A 20,404-nucleotide genomic window follows, 5' to 3' on the forward strand; every position below is an offset into this window, starting at 1 on the left:
AGCTTAACCTCTCTTTCCAGCTTAACCTCTCTTTCCAGCTTAACCTCTCTTTCCAGCTTAACCTCTCTTTCCAGCTTAACCTCTCTTTCCAGCTTGATCACGCGGCCGCCGGTGACCCTGGCGTCGTCACCTGTTCGAAATTACCCCATGGGCAGGAGTTCCATTGCAGCATGTTGATAAGCGTGCCGTCCGGACTCTCCAGGAGTGTCTTGATATGAAACTTGATGGTCTCGGTTGGCTTCTCATTGAAACCCGTGGCACCGTTTCCCTTCCCATCAACGAGCCAAAAGCCCAACGTTCCGTGGGTGGGCTCGCCGTCTTTGTCGAGACGGCCATCCTTGATCCTGAGCATGACGGGCCCGTTGTAGGCAATGGGCTGGATCTCCCATTTGATCTGTCGGTCGCCACTATAGTACATCAACCATCCATAGAGCAAGCCCCGGATTGTATGCAGATAAACGGGCCGTTTCTCTCGGATCCAAGGGACGGTCTCCATGGCCCACATGAATCTGTCCATTCTCGCACCTGTGCGTAGAATGATTATGGTTTGTTCTGGGACCAGGTCAAGACCGGCTACGATGTAGAACCGTCTCCAGGCCTCAGGTTTGACTTGTGCCCAGGGGACCTGCTCGGACTTGAGCTCCCACTGAATGTAGGTTTCCAGTGGCTGGTGCATTCTTGTTTTGTCCTCTGAGGACGGAGGAAGATTGTTGTAACAAGGGTGTTTGGGTTGTTTTTGGACTGGGACTGGGACTGGGACTGGGAACCGTGAGCTTGTGAAAGTACCTTGGGGAGGGCAACAGCAGGAGGAGGGAGCATTGGGTTTGTGAAAGTCGCGTGAGGAGAGCCGCAGCAGAGAAGTATCATGCAATTGGGGAAGTACCTTGAGAAGAGCAATAGCAGTGGAGAGTCGCGAGCTTGTGCAGGTACCTCGAGAAGAGCAACAGCAGGAGACAAGAAGGTTGTAATAAGGGTGTTTTGGTTGTTTTTGTTTTGACTTTTTGGGAATGATAATCGTGAACAAAACGAAGTACTTTGAGAAGAGCAAGAGAAGGCAAGTGATTAGGTTCTGATTAGCAGTAAGATGTTGCAGGATGAAGAATGAAACCCTTCGATGGCCCAAAGCCAGCTTATATGGTTGTTCTAAGGGGTGATGAGAGGAGGGACAAGGCCACACAGAACTCGCGATTTGGTGGCTTGCTTCATCCTCATCTCATCCCATCTATGATGCAAAGATGGACTTTCCCAGGTGTGCACCAGGTGAGTACGAGTACCAGGTAAGGATGTTGAGCGGGATGCAGCTCCTACAGGTCATGCAGCTGGAAGTTGATGCGTGCGCACACCCCTCATGATGCCTGCTTATCACTGTGAGGCCGTTCCAGGCTGCAGTAGCGTGCATTCCAGGGCCCTTTCCCAGTCTGTGTGGCCAACCCTGGGGGTGGTGGGAAAACATGATGGCCCCTAACTTAGGGGCTCCCTTCGTTCGTCTATTCGCCTAATTAATTGCAAGGAGCCTGCAAGGAGCGACAAAGTGGAGTCACGAACATGTTCAGGCATGTTCAGCACAGTTGGGCACAGTTCACCCCCCAATACGAAAACCTCGTGTAACATGTTAGGGGGATTGAGTGGCATGCTGGCAGACCGAGATGGGCTATTGGCCAGCTTTCGGGCTGCCACCCACCTATGACTTATCTGCAAGGTCAAAACGTCAAAACCGGACGTACCGTGATCGTCGGACATATCACACTCACAGCCTGTCTCAGCCGGACTTTTTTCGACACCTTTCAAGGATGGCAAAGTGTGAACGAAACGAAAAGACCATTCGATCCGACGTTCTTTAGGTAGAGGCGAGCTGCAAAGCCCGAATTTCGCGACATATCGCTAGCCTCCGCTAGCCTAGTGTGTCATCCCTCACTCCCCGGTGGTGGGCCCCTTGTTCCGATCCTTGAAAGGCCCCTAATGGCCCGTGTGGCCGCCCTTGATGGCTCTAGGTTACTTGTAGTTAAGCCTGACTATTTAGCCCCAAGTCTGTGCTGTCCTGGGGAATGTTCGTTGGACACACCAGACGCCGGACACCAAACATCAGACACCAGTTACCAGTCACACCAGGCATCCTTGCACACACGAACACACAGAAGACACACGAGACACACCGACTTCATTGCATTGCATATCACCTTTTCGGAGGAGAATGGATTACCAAGACGGGAACGGGACGGGATGCGGCTGCTCTCTCTGCGAAGTCTTCGCCATCACCGTCGATGACATGTCCAAGGTAAGTCAAGGGTCCCCGATCCGAGAAGGAGAGATGGGAGTCTTTCGTATCGTATCACTGATCGGCATGTGTCTTTTGTCCGTGTCTCTTAGTCCCCCAACCGCGTCAGGCTGAGAGCTGCAAAGGAGGAGCTACATCGCGCATATACGGGCCAGAATGTCATCACCGACGAGCGGGAGAATGGCCTGTTTGAGGCGCTGGTTGGCCTGGCCAAGGAAGACGGCCTGCATGATCTACGCAAGATGTTGCAGCATCTCTGGGAGAGTTGAGCAATCAATAATCAATTCAGATCGAACTGCCAAAACCCACCGAATCAAGGACCAAGTAACCGAGTTGTATGAGATTCAACGAAACAACGAAACGACTTTGTTGGCAACCACGTCTCTGGCTCTTTTTTTGCTATATCCCTTTTTTGTCACCAACTATTGGTACACGCAACAGATGTGGGCAAGTCATCCCGCTCCATCCAATGATTCTCGCAGCAATGTCTTCAATCCATGACTTCAATCCGTGATTCCACAATTCGTTACGTGCTAGAACGACCAGTTGTTGGGATGCAAAGGCTCCAGTCTGTCCAGACAGCCTCGAGAGCCATCTCCGCCTCCAGAAGCAAGGCCCCAAGCTTCCAATAGCTGTAGTCACAACACTCAGCTACAAACTGGTCGTTGTTACGGCGTGTATTGCTTATGATTTCCTGTGAGTTGCGGATAAAGTTGTAGTTGGTCGTAAAGTCTGCTCGACCTTGCACGGAGCTCAAAGTTTGCACCATACCCCTGAGGATTTGAAGGACACCGTATGTATATAGGGCTAGAGACGCAACCTCCGGGCCCTGAGCGCGCGAGACGAACCTGTTCAATCCCTCACAGTACGCCTCCGATAGTGCCAGTTTGGACTTTGCCACTTCCCATCTTTGACAGGTCCTTGCCCAGGCAAGTTCCGACGCAAGTTCCGACGCTACAAAGCAAAGCGTTGTCAGCGAGCACTGGTTGGGTATACTGTATGAACAAACCTTTCAACTCCGCGGCTTTGGCTTCGTCCATGCGCTCTTTGCGGCCATCTGCCTCCCTGATTTGCACCGGATAGTAGTCGCGCCTGTCACCTTCGGCAGCACAAAAACTGCAAACAGGTTCAGGAATTACTCGATCACTCCAGGGTTTTTGTTGCCCACAAACGGTGCAGGGAGCGAGTAAAGCCAGATGCTTGGGTGCGAGAGGAACAGTGTTCCCGCGCTTCCTTGGCTTCGGTGCACGGATGCGCTTCTTTGGACGGTCAACCTTAATAGGTGCTCTCACTCCAGGTTGTCGAGGCAGGAGAGTACGACGTGCCATCTTGCTCGCCATGTGGTGCCTGTGCTGAGGTTCTGGAACGGGATGTCGAATTCAAATATGCCTTGATTTAGCTTCTGAACTCTTTTTTTCTTAGAACTCACAATCAACAGAGTTACTCAGAGCAATGAGATGTCAAAGTGTTTCACAAGGATAACACTCACCAGTGTCAAAGGGAAGTGCCTGCTGTGGGTAAAGGAAGATTGACAACGATACCGTCGGTGGGATTTGGCAGATGAAGAAGGAAGGGCCGTACCAGCCGCCAGTTAGGCTGAGGAACACTCGATCGATCAACTGGCCTTCTTCATCTTCATCATCCTTCTTCATATTTGTAGGCATCCTTGGAGTGGCAGACCGCGGACTCGGGCTACGGACCCAGATTTTGGTTTCGGCCACTGATGTTTCGTGCCTTTCGATGGTCTGATGCCCGGATGTAAGGATGACGTTATCCAGGAGCTGAATCTGGCAGGCAGCATTGGAACTTCGCTAAAGGTGTGGGTAACGAGCAATGATGGAGAAGGAGAAGAGCCTGCACTCCACCGCGGCTCGGCCATCTCGTGTCTTCCCATTAGTGCGATGGTCGTGCCCATCCGATCTTTGCTCGGGAATCTGATATCTGATCGATACATTGCTCGGCTCGTGTTCATGGCCTAGCAGCGTTCAATTGCGGCTCCAAGATACGGCTGAGGTTGATTCTCACGTCCTGATGTGGCGTTTCTGACTGCACTGTCCGCACAAGCTTGCACGATTATCCTTGCCGCCCTCATCTCAGCCTTCTCCTCTCGAAGATGGCTGTGGGAGTCGGACCTACGGAGTCAGATCCCTGCCAGTGCAAATGCAAAGTGAAGGGAGCGGACTCGACTTGCAACTATTCGTAGATGATGACACATAAGAAAACAACATGACTTTTTGGAACCTGTCCAATCTGCTCGTAGCACATCCTATCAGCTTCGTTGCAGCACCCAGCCCAGCAGACTCCCAACAGCAACACCCAGCCCAATAGACTCCCATACAGCGTCACCTTCTCCCCTGTGCGCTACCAAAAGTTATGCAAGCAGTGATCGCCGCTCAGGGCCACCGCCAGTTACCTCTTTCGCACCCGAACACCCCCATGCCCATCCTCGGTCAAAGTCCATCTTTCCTCATTGAGGGTGACGTTGTCCCCGTCGATGTGAAATGTCCACTCCTTTTCGTTACAACTGAGAGGGTATGACAGGAAGCATACAGACTTCAATGCACCGTAAGGGGGGTTTAAATATCGTAATGCAACAACTTTAGGGTCTTCCGTGCCAGGGTGGCTGTCTTGTGCCATTGCGATTACATCGTGCCAGTTGTCGCAATCCTCTTTGAACAGGGCGAGATAGGACCCGAACATTCGCTGTGTGTCTGTGATGGCCAGCGTCTCGAGGCGGGCGAACATCATGAAGAACAGTCCAAGGTCCTGCTCACCCGTCAGCATCGAAGTAAAACATCGGCAGAGTCAGCCTTGCAGTTAGTTTCACACAATCCAGTCGTCCTTTCACCGCCAAATTAGGAACAAAGGACATGAAGGGGTACAAGTCTACACAGCCAACGGTCAGCACTCAGTGCGCCCACTGAAATCATTCTCGTTCGTCCTCACCTATGAGCTGTGCGACTTTCCATCCGCGGAGGTTCATCAGCTCCACGCAGATCAAATCGAGCATATGTCTTATCTCCCCGAGAGCTGACTTCCAGTCCTCATCTAGCTCGCTTGTGATGGAAAGATGTCTCACGGAGGGACAAGCTCGTATAAGGCAACCGGGATTGTGCACTCCTGATATCCTGAGTTTCTTGACGCCTGGGAGCTGCACTGGCGGTCTCTGCAAGGCTCGTCGCAACTCGATTGCCAGCCCGGAGTCGTTTGCCAAACCAACGTGAAGGTCGGTGAGATTCGGCAGGGCTGCAAGGCAAGCCACAATGTCTTTGGCAATGCTCCGCGGACCAGAACCGTAGTATGTAATCCGATCTGGGAACAAATCGAGTGTCAGGTCGCTAAAGAAGTAAGCCAGGGATTCGACATGGCGAGCCTTGACTTACGTTATGTTGGATTTGACCAGGAGTGGTGCTTTGGCCAGAGCCTTGACATGCCTATGCAAGCCGTTGCGTGGTTGGTCCAGCTCCAGCTGCGTAAATGTGAAGAGGAATGGAAGGCACAAATAGCGTGTACGTTTGTCGACAAGTGAAAGCTGCATGAGGGTGTGCATGCTCGTTGGCTCGACTGGAGACAATGGCTCCGCGTCGGCAATGGTATTGATGATCTGCCACAGACAGCTTTCTGGTAGACGATCCATGTACTTCGTTGGCGGACGACCAGGCTCGAACTCCTTTGGCTCGGGCTCATCTATGAATTTCATAGGCGGATGCTGGGTTTTCCACATGGTGGCCAGGCTGTTTTGCAAAGCCATAGAAAAGATGGAGAAGACAGAAAAGGTGAAAAGGGCAGAAGAGCCTGTGGAAACGAAGGCAAAAGTGGTGGGAAAAATAGGCTGGGAGTTTTGGTTACGCACAGCTTCGATGACACAAAGCATAGAGGAGGGTAGATATACTCTGTACACTGGATGGTGTGCAAACGAGGCAGTCCTGTTGGATGCTGCCGTACCGATCCCCTGCTTGCAGTGAAGTGCCTTTCTAGGTAATACGAGTCTTGGTTTCGTAATTGAGTGTTGCTGCCAATTAACGACCGTCTCGATGGACATGTGTAATGCTTCCTCCAATCATGTGCCAGAAGAGCATGTTGTACGTAGTATTCACTAGGGAGGAGGCTGGATTCTCGTATTTGAAATGACCAATACAAGTAACCTCTCAAGTTCAGATTAGAATTTCAACTAGGATCTGGCATCTGGTCGCTTCACTTCTCGAGCTTCGATCTTACTACTTGTATACTATACGGATAGTAGTAGTGTTGGCGACAGGGCAGTTGCCCAGTCACGTGAGTGTTGCCTGGATGGCTGCCTAGCCTCACTCTTGGCGCTACCCACCAATCGGCTGCCTAGTTGGATTTCTGTCATTGTTTCATAGATTTCTCTCTCTCTAGCCATGATATAACAATTAATCAGTTCTCTACGCATTAGAGTCCTATAGGTTATAAGTTCCTTACGCGACTAATTATAGTGTTGCTGATATTAATTTATCGCTTTTACAGAGGTTTCGAGGCCGACGAGGCGTCTAGAGAAGACGCGGCGCTCAAGAAACGCTCGAATTAGGCCGTAATCTCGGTTAGAGGCTAAATCTTAAAATCTCGCTTATATAGAGACGGTAGCGAATATAACTTTATTCTACTCTATTAATTACGTAAAATTTACTTAATAGTATATTCTTCTTATTTTCTCGACTAATTTCTTTACTAGCGATTAATTAAGAAAAAATAAAAATATAATACTATAAGCTATTATTAGTTTTATAGTAAATTAAAATAATTAATCTTAGTAAATATTCTTCGTTTATTAGCCTAAAGTTTAAGTAGTAATTCTTCGTTATTAAATAAATATTTAGTTTAATAGTATTAATAATAATATATTATAATTAATATAGTTATAAAGAGATTATCGAAGAAAAATAAGGCGCGAACTATCCTAAAAAGTAAAAGTAACTATACTATCTAAATATTAATAGCTAAAATAAAATTATATACTAAAGAATACTTAAGTAATATTCTTAATAATAAATTATTAAATCTTAATAAATTAAATATTAAGAAGAGAAAAGCTTATATTATATAATAACTTATTAATAAAGGAAAATAGCTTAATAAGAATAATACTTTCTTTTCTTAAAAGATAAATAACGTAAAAGTTAAATAAAGAAAAGTAGCTTTTATAATATAAAAGGAATATTAAAAAGCTAGCGAGAAGGCTTTAAATATTATTTATAATCTCTATAATATTTATATATAAACTATTATTAATAAAAAGAAAAATACTAAAGATTATTAGAAATATCTTAAATAAATATATAAGTAATAGAGATTTATATTAATTTATAAGTAAATAAAACTAATTAATACTATTATCTATTAAAGTTATAATAGCTTTAAGAAATATATTAATAAAATAAAGTAAATCTAGTCTAACTTTATTATATTTAAATATTTTTTAGATAATAATATTTAATTAATAATCTTTATTAATAAAATTAGAGATTCCTTTAAAATTTTGATTTTATAGCTTTTATCTATAAATAAGGATATAAGATTATTTAATAAAATTATTTAGTTAATATTCTTTAAGAAATTTTAAAAGAAAATAAATACGAAGATAAGAGTTATTTTTAAGGTTTAGAATAAACGTAATAACGATAACTTATCTTTTAATAAAAAGAATAAAAATAAGGACTTATTTAGTAATAAATATAATAACGACGATAAAAATATAAAGCTTAAGAGAGAATAATATTAAGAAGAGTATATTATTTATAAAATCTTTAATTATAAATAAACTAATTATCGCTCGAATTTATAAAATATAGTATAAAGTAATAAGATAAGAAATAATTTATAAAAAGCTTCGAAAAGTAAAAATCGTAATAAAGATATAGATAAAACTACTAATATAACAATATAAATAAATTTTAATAATATAGTTAAAACTATTAGAAAATCTTTATAACATTAGCCTTAAAATAACGAGATTAAAACTATAAAGATAGTTTATAAATATAATTATATTATAACTATAAAAACTAATCCTTATAACTAAGAGAGTCTTAAGAATAGAGAGTAAATTTATATACTAGATAGCGAGACTTCTTATTATATAATATATCGATAAGATAACTATATTAATTATAAAGCTATAATAATAGCTATTAATATTATAAATAACGAGAGAGTTTATATAAAAAGCTATAAAAATATTATCCTTAATTATTTAAAAGACAATAATATTATAAATATTTAATTTAATAAAGTCTAGTATATATTAAATCTTAATTATAATCTTCTTAATATTATATCCCTAAAAGAATAAAATATAGAGATAATATTTAAAGATATTAATAATATACTTAATAATCTATATAAGAACTATAATAAAGTATTATTGATTTTATAAATTAATAGAATCTATCTATTAAAGATAACTAGTATATAATCGCGACCGACTTTACTAAAAACTATACGATATAACTATAGCTTTAGCGATAAAGGGTAAGGATATAGCGTATATCTAATATCGTTAAATAAACTATCTAAGAATAAATAATATTAAAAAGTTACGCGATATCGCTAATAGTATAAATTTTAAAGGTTCTATAAATTATAAATACGACTATTATCTTCTTATAAATTAGATATAATCTCTATAAAATAGAGTAATATTTAGTAAAGTAACTATTAGAGAAAGCCTAATCTATACTAACTTATTTAGTTTATAGAATATTATTAATCTATAAAACAATCGTTATATTATAATTATTATCGATAATTTTATATATTAGATATAAATTTACTTCTTAAAAATAAAAGATAAAACTATTTATTATATAAAAAAATATTAATAACGATAATCTAACACTAGTTATTTAATTAAGATAGTCTATAATAATAAAAAGAAAAAGTATCTAGATATTACCTTATAAAGATACTTAAAAGATTAAGATATCTTTAGCGAGCTAATAGTTAGCTATAGCTCTAAATCTAATAGTATTATAAAGCGTATAAATTAAACTCTTATAAGTAAAGTACGCGCTATAATAAAAGACGTCTATCTATCGAAGTTCTTATAAAAGAAGTTAATGACGATAATAGCGTACCTTTAAAATTATAATCTATTAAGATTATTAAAAGAGAAGACTCTATTTAAAAAGATTAATAGTATTAAACCTAACTTATTTTACTTATAGATTATTAAATTAAAGATATTTATTTATATATTAAAGGAAAAATATAAAGGTAAACTTATTAATAAAGAAAAGTTTTATATTTTAGTTAGATATAAATAAGAATAATATATTTATTATATTTACAATTCTATAAAGTAATAGATTTTAGAGATATAAGATATTATAATAAATAAAGTAAATAATAAAAGTTATTTTAAGAAATCTATTATAAAGATTAAGGATTTCGACGAGAATAAAGATATTATAGATACTTTTAAAGTACTATACTTATTATTTTATAGAGAAGAAAATCTTAAAATTAATATAATAGAGATAGAATAAACTCTACTATCTTTAAAGCTAAAACTACATTGTAGAGAGTATTAGCGATATCCTACTTAAAAAATAATTAAGAATATAACTATAAGCGCGGTTCTTAATACTAGTGTAATTATAGATTTAAAAAATCTCTTTTATAAAGATACTATTAATAGTTTTAATAGAGAGAAATAACGTTAAATAATTACGATATAAATTAAGGAATATATCACTATTAATACTTAATAAGAAGTTTAATACTATCCTAGTATAAATATATTATTAAGGTATTAGATTCTAATTAAAAAACTAGATCGTAAGAAAATAAGATAAATTATCTATAATAATAAATAAATTAAAGGATAAGACTATAACAATATTTATATTGTAGCGACTAGATCTAGTTCTATCTAATTATTATTAACTATTATAACGATTAAAGATCTTAAGATAAGATAAATAAATATAATCGATACTTTTCTTAATACTAGATTAGTAAAGAAAATTTATATAAAACTTTTATATAGCTATAGTAAAAAGGGTATTATCTATTAAGTTCTTAAAACTATATTTAGTCTTTATTAATCTCTACGAGAGTAGTAGTAAAATATTTTAAAGAAACTTAAGAAATTAGGTTTTAAGTAATATTAAAGAGATTATTTTATTTATATTAATATAGAGAGTATAATTATTTTTCTTTATATAAATAATTTAACGTTATTTACTTAATTAAAAATAGCGATAATATAAATTAAATAATAATTATTAAGCGCTTATAAAATATAAGATATTAATAATCTAAAGATATTTATAGGTATCTAAGTATTATAGTTATTGAGATAATATATTTTTATTTATTAGAAAGACTATATAAATAATATTCTCGAAAAATATAAATTTCTAAATAATAAGGCTATTAAGATACTATTTAATAATAAGATAGTATTAAAACTACGCGATCCTAAAGATCTTTACTCTAAAGCGATAATTAAATAATTCTAGAAATAGATAGAATTATTTAGATAGTTAATACTAGAAATATATTCTAATATAGTCTATATCGTCTCGAAATTAATATAATATAATACTAATCTATCGTTAATTATAGTAGAATATATAAAATATCTATTCCACTATTTAAGAGAAACTACTAACTAAAGTATTCTTTACTAAAAAGGTAATAAAATAGTATAAGTTAAAAGCTATTTTAATAGTAATTAAAGAGATCTTAACTTAATAAATAAATAATTGATATTAGGCTATACTTTTAAACTAGCTAGCAATATAATTTTATAAATATCGCGAAAGTAAAGAATAACTACAATATCGACGACTAAAGTTAAATATATTATAGAGTATATAGCGATAAAAGAAGCTATCTATTTACAATAATTTATACTTAAATTAAGTAAATTCTAGAAGAACTATTTAACGCTTATTTATAAAGATAATATTAATACTATTATAATAGTATAGAGTTTAATATAGTTAAAGACTTATTATATTAAGTTTTAGTATTACTATATAAGAGAGAAAGTCGCTAACGAAACAATCACTTTTAAGTATATCCGAATAAACGATATAGTAACTAATAATATAACGAAACCATTAGTATAATCTAAGTTCGAGAGATTTCGACGATAACTAGAAATACGATAACTATAAGATATCCTAAGAGGATAAAGGAACAACGCTCCTATAGACTAGGAATTATAGATTTTTACGCGTATACCGCCGCTATCCTTATAAAGAAAGAAGACGTAAATAAAAGGGCGTAGTCTATATAAAAGCGCAACTAAAGCTAAAAAGACTAAATCTAACGAGTTTTTTAAAACTATATATTAATTTTTTCGATTAATTAAAGCGCTTAAAATTAGCATTAAAGAGAATATTTTTACGAGCGCTAGACGGCGTTACGATATTTAATATTTTTAAGGGAAATTAGCAAAAAGTATATAAAGGTACAAAAAGTTATTAGGCTGACAAACTAAATTAATATAGGAAACGGCAGAATTTATTTATAGCGTTGAACCAACAGGGATTAGGTGTTTGCGCGCCAGAGTGATGGGGGGGTGTTGGCGACAGGGCAGTTGCCCAGTCACGTAAGTGTTGCCTAGATGGCTGCCTAGCCTCACTCTTGGCGCTACCCACCAATCGGCTGCCTAGTTGGATTTCTGTCATTGTTTCATAGATTTCTCTCTCTCTAGCCATGACATGACAATCAATCAGTTCTCTACGCATTAGAGTCCTACAAGTAGTAGCTTTGCGGCGAGACTTCCCTCACCCTCGGCCCCACGGACTCAGCTCACGATGGCTCCACGGATCCTGCAAGTCTGTCTCCCTTTGATTGACGGGCCGATCTCTGTGCTCGGAACACCAACTTATTCCCACTTGGAATTGGGGCTAGTGAGGTGATTTGCGGGGAAACACCCTGGGGCTCGAGTCAAGACAACTGAGTCTGGCCCGGCTACACTTGCTTTCCACAAGTCCCAAACCCAGGTAGCAATGCAACCTTTCTGCGGAGTCGAACAGATCAAGTGCATCCAGCCATGATCACAGGACAGGCGCCAGCGGGCCTCTCTCCCAATGATGACGAGACGAGCTCTAGTTACGAGTACCGTGGATTGGCCAGAGTACTTGGTGGCGGCCAACCACCGAGCGAAATGTCGCTGTGACAAGGTCCGGAGAAGCCCAACCAGGGCTCTGAAATTGCATGCCACCACGATGCCAAACATATACGAGGTACTTTCTTTCGGGAAAGCGTTGGGCCGGACACACGGCCCAAATCAGGTAAAGCCACCAATTGCATGTGGTCTTGTCAACACCAACCCGAAAGGCTGAAAATGAGATACTACAGCCTTTGAGGTTGAGAGACTGTCTACGCCTTAGTTCAACAGAATCCTCTTGAAGAGACCAACACCATGATTTGAAATACTAGTATCGACGAGTGTCCTATCTCCCTGCAGCCTTGTCCACCCTCCAGCAGTCTCGACTTCTCCAACCCGCAGCCATGGCCGCACCGGCTGAACTCACCTGCGCCAGCCTGTCTGGCAAATTTTACATAGTGAGTGCTTATTGATCGTGATGAACTTGAGTCGCCCTCTGACAGCATGCAAGAACACATCCCTCTCTGACGGAGTCGAGGCGATGCACACTCTCCAAGGAGCGAGCTGGACGGTCCACGAAGCATTTCTAGCATTCGCGTATCCCGTTGTGGTGCGTTCTGAGACGACGCCAGATCATCGTTTCCCCAACTTGCCATGTCTGACTCGACACAGCTCACGATCAAATCCTATCGCCGAAATCGGCTCCTCCATATCGACATCACCACAGCCGTTGGCGGAAATCCAAGAACGGAAGACATCCGTGTACTGGATTGGCATGATGCCGAACATCTCGACGCATTGATTAGTGGCAAGTGCCAACACAAATCACGACTCTTCAAGACCGGCCAACTCCAATTGCAAGGTCCCGGATCGGCCGACGATGCCGCCTTCCTGCAGGCGGAGAAGCTCCCTAACGGCACCACCGGCTCGGGCTTTCTGGACGACGAACAGCTTCAAACTTGGTCCAAAAACATTGATGGTCGGGGGTTCCAGAGCGAGGAAGTCTGGGGGTTTGAAATCGCCCAGGGCGAACGACGGCTTACCAGACGGGTCGTTACATGGACCGTGTACAGGGTCCAGTGGAGCAGGTTCGTGTTTGACTACAGAGGAGAAGTCGTAGAGTGCAACGGCTTGTCAGACTATTGAATGAATTACTCGTGCTACGATCCCAGATCACTCATCCATCGAGCAGAATGCTACGTTCTCCAGTCCATATCAGCCTGAGCAGCATGGCTGATTTGAATTGGTTCTTTCGAAATTGGTGGTGATAGTCCTGCCCACGCCCGACCATGGTTCACGTTCACGCACAACTGCGATGTGAAGCCAGCCAACCGCGAGTGCAACTCAGGGACCAACGGACACAGCGTCACAGTCTTAGAGTCTTCTGTAGCATTCAATCGTGAAAAGCTGATGTTTGGGAATACTGTACACAAACCCACGCATAACAAGATGCCATTCCTTTATGGGACCTTGCCAAATGTTCCCGCCCGCCGGTCGCCAGCGAAAACTGCAATCCCGCCAGCCATGCGCATCAATATCCAACCGAGCCGGTCACCAATGATCCGGAGCTCACCCCATCACTCAAGTCCTTTCAATCACAGTATACCCAGCCTGGTCCAAAGGCTTACGTTGTGCTCGAGGTCTGGAATGACGGGCTGCCACGCTCAGAGTCGAGTACCAGTCGAGCTGCCAACCCATGGCCGATCAAAGGCCGAATCACGCCCAGAGGAGAAACTCTTATCCAAGAATTGTTGAGGAGATGTCTGTTGAGTACCTAAGGGTCCGGGCGGACGAGCCCCTAACTATATACTGTAGCTGTCGGGTAATTGGAATGCCTGAGTTTGACAGCTCAATCCATAGCCAGCCTTGCAGGCACTGCAGGTCATCCTCAGCGCTCAGCGCTCAGCCCACTATGCCTGCTCCAACTGTGCCTAAAGCTGTTCTCATTGCCACAAGCCCCTTGGACGTCAGATACGCTCAGTGAACGCCAGCAACCTCAATTGTTCGAGAAGAGAGAAGGAGCCGTGTCACTCGGGCTCACTGGCATGGCGTCACGCCGGCAGAAACAAGCTTCAGCGTATGGCTGGCTCGTTGTCGCTGGCAGAGTTCTCAGGAGAGTCTATCGCCTCCTTACCTTCCAATCGCGGTACGTGCATTATCGCAAGCAACGCCACTGGCCGGGTTGTCCGTGTAACGAGAGAGGTTACACTGATCCTTCGAGTGTAACCTCTTCTTGTTCCGTTACACCACCGTTGCAGTGTTACCTGACAGCAACAACTCAATAAAGACCTCTCGCGAACTCTCTGGAGCGACAGCCGCGTTTGCGGCACCACTTACATCGATTGTTTCGTTCTTTGTCCTTTGAAAGTCCCACGCGACAAATCTGGGGAACCCTTTTGACAAGGACAGGTGTTGGCAATTGCCGAGTCACGTGAGTGTTGCCTGGATGGCTGCCTAGCCTCACTCTTGGCGCTACCCACCAATCGGCTGCCTAGTTGGATTTCTGTCATTGTTTCGTAGATTTCTCTCTCTAGCCATGACATGACAATCAATCAGTTCTCTACGCATTAGAGTCCAACAACAGGAACTGGGCGATCAGGTACCAAGGGGGACACTCTGTATGTCGCCTGATGGACACTTGATCAATGGCATTGCACGAGGCTGGCCTCGAAAGGGGAAACGGCGACAAAGCGGGCAGATTCATTCTGCCAGTCATCCTGTCCAAGCCTCAAGACTTCATCAATCTCTTCCCGCCCCAGCACTTCATCATCTCGTTCACGCCTCAAGACTTCATCATCCTGTTCGCGTCTGGAGACTTCAGCCGGCAGGGAGGACGAGTCCGACGAGCGACGAGCGACAAGCATCCCAGTCACCCCAGGCCATCATGAATCACTTCCGTACTCTTTCGGTTATCACTCGAAAAGCCACATGAGCTCATGGTATGTGTTCTGCAAGCAAACCCCTCTCACACTTCATCTCAACATGAAAGTCGGTGAAGCAGCTGGCCAATGTCGATGTGCCGTCTCTTGCCTTCTTTCCCTGTTGTCAATGATCAATCCTGGTAAGCGGGATCATGCACATCTTGGGGGGTTCGGACTCGGTAGAAGTGAGTCTCGCCCCCTTGCCCTTGCTTCCTGCTGAAATCGACGATCCGCTTTTTGGGACAGCCAGCTAGGTGCCATCCATTCCAAGGAAAGGAGTGACATCCGGCAACGCTTGACAAGCAAGGAAGGTGGAAAGTGAAAAGTGGAGGGCCAGGAGCGGCTGGATCCAGTGTTATGGGTGGTGCATGGCTCAAGCCGTGATGAACAAGCTGGCCTCGTGTACCAAATGTGTTCCATCACAGCTGTGAACAAAGCCCAAACACAGGCACACCTGAGACATAATCAACCAAGACTTCTTTGGGAGTACTATTACGGAGTGGCACCTGAGACGTTTGCTCGCTTGCCCCCAGGTATGAGACAACAGAAGACGTGATGCGGTAATGTCCATGGCTGGTGAAACGAAAGCCAGGATTCACTGGAATCCAGATCACCGTTTTGGAGAATCAATGACGAGCTGCCGGGTTTTGCCGTGCCGCGTCTTGTCTCTTCTCGCTGCGACATTGGTCAGATGTAGTGTCAAGCATGGGAAAGAAAGGAAAGGGAACAGGTCAGAAAGGCAACAATAGACGAGCGACATACATGCAGATCCACAACCAAGGGCTTTGTATCGAAAAGGACAATTGTTGAATGAATGAACCACTCTGGAGTGAGGTGTGAGGCGGCGTCGCACATCTGTGTGACCGGGGGAGGAGACGCAGATTACGAGTGACAGACACTGTTTGGATGAAGTCAATTGGATGATCGCAGGATATCACTCTGGCAGGGCGCCGTATATTGTGTGAACTGGCGAAAGCGTGCGTAGTAGATTGGAAGTGACAGATGCTGTTCGGATGAGTCTATTGGTACGACAAACAAGTACTTGCATGGTTCACCAAAAGTACACAACCCTGAAAGGATCGAAAGGTTTATTTTTGCCGCTTGTCGAACCAGAGACCCACGATGGGGGCGGGATATTCAGGTGGTTCATGAGACATGGACTATGAGGATGGACATGCCATGACATTCCCATGACAGGATCTCGGTGGGAGCGAAAAAAGTCTAGTTGGATTAAGCACGACTAAGCTAGTTATGATGGACACAAATGGACACAGATGGACACAGATGGACACAGAACACGGGCGGGGACACGGGGGCCACGGGGACACGGGGAAGGGTGTCCCAGGTGGATGCCAGGCGTCTAGATTGTCCGGCGCGAGCGATCAAACTGGATCAACTGGATGTTGCAAGCTGTCAATCCGAACTTGTGGCGTCAGTGCACCCAATGCATCCAATCCCGCGCCTTGTCTGTCTTCCGGTCTCTCGCTTGACTGGCTCGCCAAGGCAGATGGTTCAGAGATCATTGGTCGATCCAGACGCTCCTGGTCAGTGCTTTTTTCTATCCAACATCATCGAATACGAGGATCAAAATCTGAGGCACAACCCCGACAAGGACTTGCATCACCATCACCAACAGCCATGGTGATAACATTCTTTCCATACCAATCGGCTCCAGCAGGAGACAGGAGGCTAGGCCGATCTGAGTCGCTTGTTGCATGCATAGGGTGATGGGAGAGAGTGGGAGGTAGGGGTCTTCCCAAGTCAACATGATTTCTTTCATCGTCTTAGGTTTGGCTCCATTACATTCTACGACTTTATAACTGACGGCTCATATCTTCTTCTTCTTCCTCTCCTTCTTCATCTCCATCTTCCTCATCGCCTTCTTCAGCTTCATCTCCATCTTCTCCTCTTTCTTCATCTTCCTGTTCCTGACTTCCCAGTTCCAAAATGACCCAGACCGAGACACCGGAGACGACGAATCCCTCCACCAGGCCTAGCCGGGAGGTACCAAGTTGGGCCCGATCCGCAAGAGATCCCGCCCTGCCATTGGTCCTTAGGCGTAGCCTTCCTCCATTGACCATGGAACCTGTCCTACAGCCATGGACCGTACAGCCTCCGTCATTGCCTGTGACACCTCCCGTTCCTGTGGAGCAATTCACCGGGAGACTTATCCTGCAGCGATTGGACCCCGAAGCCCGAAGGGTTCTCAGCCAAAAGTACGTTTTCTTCCACGACAACGAGCTCCAGTATCATCCCACAAGGACCTTCCACCCGTGGAAGCCAGAATATCGAACCCACCCGTCTCCGCTATCTATATGGAGTTACAGTTGCTATCCCACCACGTTTGTCGACTACGACGTTCCCGATGCCTCCAAGGTCCGAGTCTACATGCCAAGATTCGGTGCCCGCCGCTCCGGGGTGCCGGCATTGCTGTGGTGTTCAGGAGGTCATCTTTGCTCCTGACTTTCCCCCATGATCTGCGAGCTGACCAGAACCAGGTGGCATGGTGCTTGGAAACATTGACAGCGACCAAGGCCTGCTCACACGAATAGCCAGCAGTGAGTGTCATTCATCTATTCTCCCCCTGCAACTCGCCGTGCTGACGTCCACCAGAGCTGCAGTGCGCCGTGGTTCAAATCGACTATCGTCGTGCACCAGAGCACCCATACCCGACACCAGGCAACGACGTGGCTGCGGGCTACGAGTACGTGTACCGCAACCGCAGCCGCATGGGCCTCAATGGCTGTTTCGTTCTGGGCGGCGCATCAGCGTGAGTTTTTCCCCCTTGCCTGTGGAACTGTTGGTTCCTGACAACCCCATACTGACGAACACTGCGTAGCGGGGCAAACCTGGCTTTCGTCACCGCCCTGCGAAGAGTGCAGGCTGGCCTGCCGATGCCCGTTGGCGTACTTCTCGTTGCACCGGCGCAGCTTGACAACACGCTGACCGTCGAAAGTTTTGACGGCTGGAGGAACATGCAGCATGCTCCATGGACCGGTGTCGATGCGGCCATGAGTTTCAGGCAACTGTACCTTCCTCGTGGAGGACATGCGATAGATTGGCAGCAGAATCCCCTGAACTTCCCGGATGAGATTTTGAAGGACGCTGTGTTCCCACCGACGTTCAATCTGCTGATGGGTGTCGATCTGTTCCTCGAGGAAGGAAAGATGCTCACGGCCCGGCTGCGTCAACATGCGCACGTCGTGAGGGAGAAGATCTTCCCCGGTCTCCCGCACATGGCCCCTGCGATGGGCAGAATGTTTCCCGAGGTGCTAAGAGAGATACGAAAGATTCTCAAAACCTTCTTCACCGTTGACGCCATGGTGTACCACGACTTGCCCGGAGACCACGCCTTGGACGTGGGCATGTCCCCACAGCACTGGCTGGCCGAGATGTGTGCCGAAGATGATGAGGATGTGTGCCAATGTAACCGCACCGGCGTGCGTAGGTAGGCTGCGGCGGCGCTGGCAGTCTCGGTTGCAAGGTGGAAATTCACCGTTACGACGGTGTGATCATGGGCAAATTGTAAAACCTGGAGACGGTTGGTCATGGGAAGATTGGAAAACCCTTGGAGGTGGTTTGATCATGGGCAAATTGCCAAAGAGAAAGGAAGGCTGAGCTACAAAGCAACGAGTCAGGCGGCGCTGGCGGTTCTGAATCACACGAGGAATACTAATGTATGACGGCTTGGTCACGGAGAAAATTGCAAAAACATGAGCTACATAGCAACGAGTCTCGGATATCAGTAACGAACAATATGAATTTTCTTTGGGAGCTCTTATGATTCGAATAACCTTCTCACCTCGTTGAGTCACTCTCACCCGCTGGTCCAGCAGTCCTCTGAAGATTGAATTTCTACAACCCAGTGACCTCTCGCTGCTCCCCAAGACATCCAGGCATCACTCAGCCAACTCTGAGAGCAGTGAGAGATCGCTTTGCCCACTCTGAGGGCAACCACGGATCATTCAGCCGGATCTGGGACCAGCGAGAGATCACTCAGCCAACATTCGGCCGGCTGTGGTGCTCTGGAGACACCGTCCATCGACCTCATCAACTGCGGGAACGGCTGGTTGCTCATCGTGTCTGGCTGTGCTGTACGATACGCCAGCGGTGCCGCTGGCACAGCGCCTGATTGCCTTGAATACGAGCCACCATCGACTCGTCTGGACCGGACATCCGACAGCCCTTCGTGTTGTTGAGAGCCAGTGCAAGAGATAAGAGACCCTGGCACGCCTGGGTAAGCATATGTTTGCTTTTCGAGTGCCCGATGACATTCGATACACCGACTATCTGACGACACGACTTGACAGGGATGGAAGGATCGAGAGGGGGAAGATGTTCAGCTCCTCAGAATTGTGCAGCCGCCAGCAGGGATGAACTTCGACGGACGTGCAGCAGGTGTCGAGTCGACCATGGACAAGGATAGACGTTTCTAAGACCAACTACCCGACTGACATCCACTTTTCAGAGAGAAAGCCGGAAGAGAAGAAGTTCAGCTCCTTCAAAATCTGCAGCCACAACCCGGGATGAATTCGAATTTCCCAGAGATGCCTGCCGTTGTCGAGTCGACCCGACCGACCAAGGGCGCGGCTGGAGACCAGCCATCGATCCAAACTTCCGGCATATGCAGCATTGGCTGAGTCGACATGGACGAGCGTGACGAGAAAGGACGTTGCCGAGTCCCAGCCATCCAGCCGCTTTTTGCAGGGCCACCCCTGGACGATTTTCCGGGGAGGTGTGAGTTTGTCCTCTGTAAGCGAGGGAGAAGTGATAGGCCTAGAATTGGTAGACCTCGTACTCGTGAGTGATTGAGAAAGCGGAAAGAAGCAGGCAACGAATCACGAAAGAGTGTGATAGATCAGATCCAGCTCCTGGCAATCTTGTACTGATCCGCCGGGGGGAACTAGGAGCCTGAAAGTTGGATCCCCATTGCGCTAATTTATTGCCTTCGTATTCGGAGAGCCTGACTCGCTTTGGGGAAAACGTGTGTGTGATCTCCACGACTCTAACCACATACTGTTGTAGTACGAGGTAGAGGTCGATGAACCTTACGAGTACTGTACCAGGACGACAGTGGACGACGTCAGGGCCGCACATCTTGCTGATCACCACACCCCGTAG

The 20,404-nt window shown here is 44.4% G+C and overlaps 6 protein-coding genes across 6 annotated transcripts; 3 read left to right on the forward strand and 3 right to left on the reverse strand.

Moving 5' to 3' along the window:
* Window positions 1-97: 97 nt before the first annotated feature.
* Window positions 98-676, reverse strand: PV05_03419 (uncharacterized protein; the record flags this gene model as incomplete). The annotated part of the gene is made up of 1 exon (XM_013464057.1): window positions 98-676. The coding sequence occupies one exon, from the start codon at window positions 674-676 to the stop codon at window positions 98-100; it is 579 nt and encodes a 192-aa protein (XP_013319511.1).
* Window positions 677-2,191: 1,515 nt separating this feature from the next.
* On the forward strand, window positions 2,192-2,658 carry PV05_03420 (uncharacterized protein; the record flags this gene model as incomplete). The annotated part of the gene is made up of 2 exons (XM_013464058.1): window positions 2,192-2,275; window positions 2,368-2,658. 2 exons carry the CDS (start codon window positions 2,192-2,194, stop codon window positions 2,542-2,544), a joined length of 261 nt encoding a protein of 86 aa, XP_013319512.1. The 3' UTR covers window positions 2,545-2,658.
* A 143-nt stretch (window positions 2,659-2,801) lies between these two features.
* Window positions 2,802-3,939, reverse strand: PV05_03421 (uncharacterized protein; the record flags this gene model as incomplete). The annotated part of the gene is made up of 3 exons (XM_013464059.1): window positions 2,802-3,229; window positions 3,285-3,391; window positions 3,857-3,939. 3 exons carry the CDS (start codon window positions 3,937-3,939, stop codon window positions 2,802-2,804), a joined length of 618 nt encoding a protein of 205 aa, XP_013319513.1.
* A 745-nt stretch (window positions 3,940-4,684) lies between these two features.
* On the reverse strand, window positions 4,685-5,999 carry PV05_03422 (uncharacterized protein; the record flags this gene model as incomplete). The annotated part of the gene is made up of 4 exons (XM_013464060.1): window positions 4,685-5,041; window positions 5,103-5,161; window positions 5,222-5,613; window positions 5,659-5,999. 4 exons carry the CDS (start codon window positions 5,997-5,999, stop codon window positions 4,685-4,687), a joined length of 1,149 nt encoding a protein of 382 aa, XP_013319514.1.
* A 6,665-nt stretch (window positions 6,000-12,664) lies between these two features.
* Window positions 12,665-13,508, forward strand: PV05_03423 (uncharacterized protein; the record flags this gene model as incomplete). The annotated part of the gene is made up of 3 exons (XM_013464061.1): window positions 12,665-12,820; window positions 12,874-12,972; window positions 13,035-13,508. Exons 1-3 carry the CDS (start codon window positions 12,767-12,769, stop codon window positions 13,506-13,508), a joined length of 627 nt encoding a protein of 208 aa, XP_013319515.1. The 5' UTR covers window positions 12,665-12,766.
* Window positions 13,509-17,004: 3,496 nt separating this feature from the next.
* Window positions 17,005-19,029, forward strand: PV05_03424 (uncharacterized protein). The gene is made up of 5 exons (XM_013464062.1): window positions 17,005-17,027; window positions 17,224-17,729; window positions 17,782-17,841; window positions 17,897-18,053; window positions 18,123-19,029. Exons 1-5 carry the CDS (start codon window positions 17,011-17,013, stop codon window positions 18,733-18,735), a joined length of 1,353 nt encoding a protein of 450 aa, XP_013319516.1. The 5' UTR covers window positions 17,005-17,010; the 3' UTR covers window positions 18,736-19,029.
* The last annotated feature ends 1,375 nt before the right edge of the window (window positions 19,030-20,404 follow it).

The sequence above is a fragment of the Exophiala xenobiotica genome, assembly GCF_000835505.1.
Source record: "Exophiala xenobiotica strain CBS 118157 unplaced genomic scaffold supercont1.2, whole genome shotgun sequence".
In the NCBI taxonomy this organism is placed as follows: domain Eukaryota; kingdom Fungi; phylum Ascomycota; class Eurotiomycetes; order Chaetothyriales; family Herpotrichiellaceae; genus Exophiala; species Exophiala xenobiotica.